Raw genomic sequence first — 9,058 nt, 5'->3', positions numbered from 1 at the left:
TATAAACTATCCCAGTGAGCCCTGACTAGTATGGGTCAATGGATTGGGCATCATTCTATAAAGCAAAAGGCTGCTGGTTCGATTCCCAGTCAATGGCACATGCCTAGGTTGTGGATTGGCTCCCGGTCCAGGCACATACAAGATATAACTGAATGAGGTTTTTCTCTCACATCCACGTTTCTGTGAGGTTTTTCTCTCACATCTCTCACGTTTCTTTCCCTTTCTCCCTCCCTTCCCCTCTATCTAAAAATAAATAAATAAAATCTTTAAAAATGAATCTTAAAAAAATATAACTATCCTAGAAGCACAACCTGTTCTTTAGGACAGAATAGGAATAGATAATAGACCTATTTTGTAGGTTAGAAAATAAGAGAGAAGTACAATATCAACTTGTTCAAGAATGAATTTATGCTGGGAGGCAGCATGGAGGAAATGGCCTGAGGCTGGCTGCTACCTCGCGAGAGGTCCTGAGCAAATCAGATGAACTGCCTGTCCCTAAAACAAGGTCCTAGCCAAAACAATACCCATATCAACAATGGATGGAATCAAATTTCTGTCACTGTTAAAATAATTATATTTAAAGTAGAGAAGAAACTCCTTGGCAATACCATCAAAAAAGACTAATCCACATAAAAGTTTAATTATCATCATTTCATGGGTCTCCCTAACAAAATTACGGCTAGTGTGTAGACATACAGCAACTTTCAGGCTTGTGACAGTCAAGTCAATATGACATTAACACATGGTCTATTTACATCTGTGGGTCTAGAGATGAAGAACAAGGTGTGTAAACAGGACTCCCCTCAATTCACCCAGCTGCTGGGTCATTCAATTTGGGTGGTAGGTTGTTCAGAGAAAAACCCAGCAAGTCCTGTTAGAGCTGTTGAAATCAACATGTTTTTCCTATGTACTTACTCAGGTCCTTCCTTACCTTTATATGATTGATGGGACTCAGGAGTTTTAACAAAAACCCTGTTATGAGACAGAGTAGGCCAGAGGGTGGGAAGAATGGAAGGGAAACCCCAGGGATCAAGGGCCCATGTCCCACACAACTCTGGAGAATGCAGAGCTAACATCAGTGCTGGCATAGCTCCACCCATTGGCCTCCATGCACTTTTGCACTGAGCAATCCTTGCCCTTCCTGTACTCCCCCCTGTAAGACAAGCATTACCCTGTTTTATAATAAAGACATTGAGGCTGGCAGGACAGAGCCAGTAGCTAAAACAAGATCCAGAGACAACTCATCTACTGCTCTATCCACCAAAGCCTAAGGCCTGCTGAAAGTACATGATATCCCCTAAGTCCCGGAAAATTTACTGTACTTAGGATTTTTAGAGAAAATAGCTTTACATGAACTTATCTTCCAATGGCAGATGTTATGCTTCTCTCTGCATGAGAAGTCAAACCCAGGTGAGGGCTGTCCTACAGGGGCCCATACATCTGCAGGGTCACACCACACTTCCAAGAAGCAGTACTACAGGTGAAAAGGGCTGTGGCCATGGTATCCTGAACCAGGTGTGGTGCCCATTGTGGTGACTCCTGGCACAGCCATGATCAGGGCTGCAATCAGGGCAGCTAGACAGACTGAAGGCTGAGTCTGCCAAGGAATGGGGCCTTGAAGGAGCCCAGGTATAGGTGCCTGTCATGTTCATGCACTTCGCTGACGTAGATGGCCGCTTGTCCGTCAGGATCGTGTAGGCTTCTCCAAAAGGCCCCACTGTCGCTGAGTTCTAGGACGAGGCTATACCATGGCAGAAACTTCATCACCATCTCCTGACTAAAGAGCTGGAAGGGAAGCACAGTGTGAAAAGAGTTTATATTCTGTCTAAGAGGCTGTAAGTAGATCCAACCTTTTAAAAACAAGACAACAGGCCCACAATGAAGTAGCTGATAATAAGCTCCACATCTCCAAACCAAGACTAAACTTATAGTTTAGGCTCTCCCACAAATGAAATTTTAAGCCAGTCAATCAGAATCCCCCCACCAGCACTAGTTAGGTAATCTGGTAGACGCCTGCTGTCCTCTAAAAGGAAGTACTCTTGCAATTACCAACCTGATTTTTACTTAGTATGACATATTTGTTCCTGCTCCCTTCTGCCTGTCAAAGTCCTTCATTTCGTACAACTCCTTGGATCTCCTTTCTGTCTCTGAGACTGGATCCTGCCTGATTCTTAAATCATTGAATAAAGCCAGTAAGCTCTTTAAAATTTATTCAGCTGACTTTAATTTTTAAAAGACCCCACAGCCCTTAACGATTTGGAAAGGGCTCAGCTCTTCTAGTGAAAGGGAAGCCACATAGGGCAGAGCTAGGAATAAACCAGCTCCCTATTCCTAGAACAGGGCCTGTCCTACAACAGATGTTAAGCCCCGCCCCCTGTGTAGATCAGGCAAAGGTACCTCCTGTCACTTGCATACACAAGGCAAGGCTAACCAAGCACAAACAATGACAGTGGCTGTCTGATAGTTCTTATGTGATACCCACCAAGCTTGCCATGTAGGTACCTCTCTGGATGACCTGGCTGAACACAGAGAAGCACAAATCACATCCGAGGAAGACACAACATGAGGCCAAGGTCTAAAGTGACATCAATCCCAGAATGCCAGGTTAAAACCAGCACAGCCTCACCAGAATAAATGCCAAGCCCTCTGATTGTATTTAAGATATTTTGGCTGTGCATCATGCAAATGATGGTTCATGTAAAAGAACCTCAGCAGGTCAAATGAACATGTCCCTGCCCTATGAAACATAACAATGGTTCTAGGCTCACCTTGCAGCCAGTGTCGAGATCAAACACTTCTATGCTGAGCAGGAACCTTCTAGAAACCTAGCCCCTAGCTCAGCTGGGCCAAGAGGCCCACAGGGCTATTGAAGGGTTTTAGGCAAAGAAAAACAGATGGTAACATGTAATATCTGGCAGAATAGAAGGATACCCGTAAGAAATGACAAAGGACACCACTACATAAGATGAACAAATGAAAATTAATAGGCAGGTGTCTACCTTCTTTTTTTACTTTTTATTTCTCTTTTAAAGATTTTACTTATTTATTTTCAGAGAGAGGGGAAGGAGAAAGAGAAGGAAAGAAAAATCAATGTGTGGTTGCCTCTCATGTGCCCCCTACTGAGGACCTGGCCCACAACCCAGGCATATGCCCTAACTGGGAATCAAACCAGTGACCCTTTGGTTTGCAGGCCCACGTTCAATCCACTGAGCTACACCAGACAGGACTACCTTCTAAGATAAGGAAAAACAGCTATACAATCACATATGTCCAATGAACAATGTCTCCTAGTCACTGGAAATGTTCAGACATACAAGGAGACTGTGTTCTAGAAGGTTCTATAGCAATCAATCAAAGATGCATTACAGCTCAAATTATTCCATAAAACTTCCCAGGACCCATGAAATACCATCTCCCATCAGCCATTACTCCTCCCCTCTCCACTCCCTCCATCTTATCCCTAAAGAGAGCCCATACCTTCCCATTAGCTTAACTAGTCACTTTTCTAGAAAGTTCTCAAACTTCTACCTCTATTTTCTGATGCCCAGTGCTAAATTCCTCACTGCCCAGGACCAATCTCCAGCTGTACTTTCTAACAGCTCTTCAAACTCAATAGACTCCTCAGCTCAGGATATGGGGCTCCTGACACCAGCTGCTGACACCAGAAAGTCAGCCCTCACATTTAACCCCTCTCTCAAACCCCACAAGCCCAGCATCAAGGTGTCTTGTCATCTTCTGTGCATGTACCACTTTTTCCCTCAACTTTCCCCACTCCCTGTCCTGGCTATTCCAACCACCTCCACACAGGCTCCCAAACCCAGTGTAGCCTTACTACAGGCTGTTCTCCACACAGCACCTACAGTTATCTTTTTAAGACATTATTTGTAGTACATTACTCCTCTCTCAAACAATTCAGTCAAGAAGCAGCTTGTGTGTCTCAGCAGGGAAGATGTGTGCAGACCAGGGAGTCAGTGTGAACAGGGTGAGGGAGAGGCCATGCCAAAGGAAGGGAGAGGGCAGTAACACAGAGTACGGTGACAGAGCTCAAGCAGGCTGAGACAGTTTCCCCACAGTGGGGTGGCCTGACACAGGCTGTCAGAGCACAGGCAGGATGAAGAGGGTGTTTATCTGGGAGACAGTCATGCGGATATCAGAGCCCTTCGGAAGAAAGCCTGGCCCCCTCTCACAGTCGAGAGGAGGAAGGTTGGTGCTAGAGCCCTAGCAGGGGCCATGTGACAATGGCTACAGATTGGTGATATTTGGGGAATTGATCAAGTAGGTATGAAGGATAATGAGATCCAGGTTTCTTGCTATTTGAGAAAGGAAGCACAAATATAGAAAGGGAGAAAACTAGAATAAGTCCCGTGGTACTAGACTAGAAATAAAGATACCAACATTACTTATGGTTTTCAATTTAATAAACAGATGAAAATGCTGGTAAATGTGTTTATAAACACCATCTCTCTCTCTCTCCCTCTCTCTCTCTCTCTTTCAATATATATATACACACACATCTATATATATACACACACATGCATACATTCTCTGTTGTCCACTGAGGGGTCCTGGGAGCAGCGATACCCCCAAAAATCAATGTATACCCTTAGCCCAGATTTCTTCTAGAAAGAACCAGGACTCCTTGGGCAAATGGATGATTCCAAGAATGGTAGGTACATGCCCAAGGTCAAGAAGCCACACTGATGGGGCCCTCACTGGATAAAGCTGGACAACTGAGCAATCAAAATAAATAATGAGCCCTAGCTGGTGTGGCTTAGTGGACTGAGCACCAGACTGCAAACCAAAGGGCTGTGGGTTCGATTCCTAGTCAGGGCACATGCCTGGGTTGTGGGCGAGGACCCCAGTATGGGGCACGCAAGAGGCAACCACACACTGATGTTTCTCTTCCTCTCTTTCTCCTTCCCTTCCCCTCTCTAAAAATAAATAAATAAAATATTTAAAAATAAAAAATTAAATGATAGTAATAGATTATACAACCCATTGAGTATAATAAGCAACCGTGAGATCGTGCTGATATTTACCCAGTTATAAAGTACCTATCCACAAAATACTCATTAATTACAAATGGAAAAAGAATGACTTCACAGGAGAAGCCTGGCATTTGCCATTGAATCAGGTGATAAACGTTGCCACTACCAGCATGGGACAAGGTTACAGCACTTCCCTCCTGACAAAACATACTGAAAACCCAACTTCACTTCTGTGGTCTCCCTGCCAGAGATGCATAACCTGAATCTAAGCATGATAAATACCTGACAACTCAAATGGAGAGGCATCATGAAACATAACTGACCTGTATCTACCAACAGGTTAAAACTGAGGAACTGCTCCAGACTGAAAGAGAATAAAGAGATGTGTTGACTATAGGCCATGCCTGACCCTGGACTGAATAACTGAAGGACATCATTGGAGCAACTGGAACAACCTGAACTGGATGTGTTAGTCACTGGTATCCATGTAAGTTTCCTGTTTGGACAGGTGGTCATAAGGGAGAATGTCCTTGTTATAGGAAATAAACTAATGTATCTGAGGATGATGGGGCATCAGGTCAACAACTTACTTGTAAATAGTTGGTGAAAAAATTCTTTGTAGCCTTCTTGCTACTTTTCTAAGTCAGATATTGTCTCAAAACTTAAAAAGAAACCCACCCTCAATGACTCTGATTACATTTTTAATAAAATCTAACCTCCTACAAGGCCTGTGATCCTGGAAATATCTGAGGAGAATGGGGCATCAGACCAACAACTTACTGGCAAACAGTTAGTGAAAAAGTTTTTTTGTACCCTTCTTACTAATTTTCTAAGTCTGATATTGTCTCAAAACTTAAAAACAAAAAAAAATCCTTGATGATTTTGATCACATTTCACCAGGAACACATCCTGCCACTCTAGTTCTGTCTCATATTTATGGTCTCAGCTCTCTAATCACTCATGTCTTCAATAATAACTTCTGAGTGCCTACTGGGTGCCACACACTGTTCTCAGTAATAAGAACAAAGGAGTGAACTAACCAGAAAATAATACCTGCTCTGGGACCTCCAGTCAAGACAGCAGCACAGATAAACATGGCTAGCCTCCTCGTACAACCACATCAAAATTAAAACTAAATTATATAACAATCATCACTCAGAACCATCAGAAATCAAGTTGAATGGAAGCCTGACAACTATGGAATTAGAGAAACTACATCCATTCAGACTGGTAAGAGGGGCACAGACACGCAACAGGCTGGTCCCAAATCCACATATGTTGGATAAAAAAATTGGGAGGGATATCTCAGGAGCAAGAAGTCCTAGCCCCAAACCAGGAAACCCACACCAGAGTTCCAGTGCCAGGAAGGTAAGTCCCCATAATGTCTGGCTGCAAAAATCAGCGGGGACTGAGTCACTGGGGAAAAGTTCTGGAGTCCCAAGGAGTTCCTCTTAAATTAAGAACCCACACATGAACTTACAAAGACTCACTCCCTCTGAGCTCCAGAACCAGGGTAACAGTTTAAAAGGTACCAGTGGCATACAGGGAGGAACTGAAGTGCCTGGCATCAAGGGAAAATTTGCAGACAGCTTTCTCCCGGACAGAAAGGCAGGAAGAGGCCATTGTCCCTTTTCTGAACCCTCCCTCCACAGAGCCACAAAGCCAGCAGGCGGGTGCTACATCTGAGACTCCATCAATCTGGCTATAACTGTTTGCCCTGCCCTAGAGATCCTGAGACTCCAAGCTGTTAACAAACAGAGACTTTTCCATATGAATGGCTGGTCTTGATTCATGCTTCACAACTTCCTAAATCATCTCAAACAAGCAACAGCTGACCTCAGTGAGCCCCCAGACCCCCATACCTCTTGCTAAGTAAGTGGCCCTAGGCCCGCACTAGTAGCAGCCAGCCTAGACTCACAGCTTAGCTTCAACTGGAAATCTCCAAGCCCAGCATAAGTAGCAGCAATCTCAGATTGCTTTGTAGCCCAGGCAAGGTGGGCCTGGGCAAAAGACATGGGGGAGCCAGCTTGGCCTGCACCACCTGGGAAACCCCAGAGCCTGCACATCCAAAGGATAATTACAGACCACAATGGAGCACTACCACCCTGAACCTGCACAGCTGACCCTACACGAGGGTGGAGGTTGGTGGTCAGTGGTTACAGCCAGTCCTTGCAGCTGACTGACTTATGTAAATCCCTCCCATTGACCCGCCAACAGCAATCAAGGCTCAACTACAAGAGAAGAGTGTAATCAGCCCATACAAAAGGCACACCTCGAGGACCGAGCTTGGGTGATAGGGGATACTGTACCATTGGACCCTACAGGACACCTACTACTTCAGGCCATGCTGCAAAGACAGGAAGTGCTAAGAGCTCTACCTAATACATAGAAACAAACACAGGGAGGCCACCAAAATTAGGAGACAAAGAAACATGGCCCAAACAAAAGAACAGATCAAAACTCCAGAAAAAGAACTAAACAAAAGGGATATAAACAATCTATCAGATGCAGAGTTGAAAACGCTGGTTATAAGGATGCTCAAGGAACTTACTGAGGACCTCGACACCATAAAAAAGATCCCATCAGAAATGAAGGATTCACTAATGAAGCTAAGAACCCATCAATGATTTGGAACATAAGGAAGAAAGAAACAACCAACCAGAATAAGACGGACAAAGAATCCAAGAAAACAAGGATAGTGTAAACAGCTGCTGGGACAACTTCAAAGTGTTCCAATGTATACATCATAGGGGTGCTAGAGGGAGAAGAGCAAGGAACTAGAAATCTATTTGAGAAAAATAATGAAAGAAAACTTCCCTAATTTGGTGAAGGAAATAGACATGCAAGTCCAGGAAGCAGAGTCCCAAACAAGTGGATGCAAGGAGGCCCCACTCCAAGACATAATTAAAATGTCAAAGGTTAAAAATAAAGATAGAATCTTAAAAGCAGCAAGAGAAAAGCAATTAGTTACCTACAGAGGAGTTCCCATAAGACTGTCAGCTGATTCTCAAAACAAACTTTGCAGGCTATAAGGGATTGCAAGAAATATTCAAAGTCATGAAAAGTGGGGACCTACAGCCAAGATTGCTCCACCCAGCAAAGATATCATTTAGAACTGAAGGGCAGATAAAAAGCTTCCCAGACAAGAAAAAACTAAAGGAGTTCATCATCACCAAACCATTATTATATGAAATGTTAAAGGGACTTATTTTAAAAAAAGATCAAAACTATGACCAATAAAATGGCAATAAAAAATACACATCAACAGGTGGATATAAAAAATAAACTAAGAAAAAAAGAGACAGACTCATGGATATGGAGAGTGTTTTCATGGTTTCCAGGTGGGAGAGGAGTGTGGGGGAATGGTTGTAGTGGTGAAGGAATTAAGAAGTACAAATAGGTAGTTACAGAACAACGATGGGGATGTAAAGTATAGTGTAAAAATGGAGTAGCCAAAGAACTTATACACATGACCCATGGACATTCACAATGCAGTGAGGAGTGCCTGAGGGAGTGGGGGGGTATTGGGTGGAAGGGGAAAAGGGGGAAAAGTTGGGACAACTGCAATAGCATAATCAATACCCGCTTGGAAGAAGCGCACATTCTATCAAGGGAAAGAAACAAACACCCACCACTAAGAGATTACATCCTTGCTGTAGAAAAACTGACAGGTACAGGAACTGAACACTTACTACACTCAGCAAAGTGTACATTGTACATATTCTCATTACATTTTTTCATCACCTATTGAATTCCCACTTCAATAATGGAGAAATTGAGGCAGAGAGACCATGACATCTGCCTATGGTCCCACAGTTGATGTAGTCCTTCTTCAAAACCCCTCTTCTTGCCCGACCTACCATTCTGCATCCTCCTAGGTTCCAACGGGAACAGATTCTGGCTCTGAAGCCAACAAGACAAAGAGGAGGAACGTGTTGCTTCTGAACAGATTATGATTTTCTACAATGACCCATTAAACTCAAACAACACTGAAAGCCATGGGCCAGTCTAACTAAACAGGTGTATGAGGCCCCTCTCCAGGGCCTAGACACAGGTCCTGGCACCACATG

General features: G+C 43.7%; 1 protein-coding gene across 5 annotated transcripts in view; it reads right to left on the bottom strand.

The window, feature by feature from the left end:
• Nucleotides 1–390: 390 nt before the first annotated feature.
• LOC114506660 (adipocyte plasma membrane associated protein) overlaps nt 391–9,058 on the bottom strand; it is a 35,496-nt gene continuing 26,828 nt past the window's right edge. For all 5 annotated transcript variants that reach the window (XM_028524459.2, XM_036009426.1, XM_028524460.2 and 2 more), the window contains one exon: nt 391–1,785. In XM_028524459.2, the coding sequence (XP_028380260.1) occupies nt 1,576–1,785 (210 nt within the window). In that variant the 3' untranslated portion in view covers nt 391–1,575. The remainder of the gene's footprint in view (nt 1,786–9,058) is intronic.

This window comes from Phyllostomus discolor, chromosome 9, assembly GCF_004126475.2.
Source record: "Phyllostomus discolor isolate MPI-MPIP mPhyDis1 chromosome 9, mPhyDis1.pri.v3, whole genome shotgun sequence".
Classification (NCBI taxonomy): domain Eukaryota; kingdom Metazoa; phylum Chordata; class Mammalia; order Chiroptera; family Phyllostomidae; genus Phyllostomus; species Phyllostomus discolor.
The sequence above is the reverse complement of the archived record's forward strand: the minus strand, read 5'-3'. Positions and strand labels throughout refer to the sequence as shown.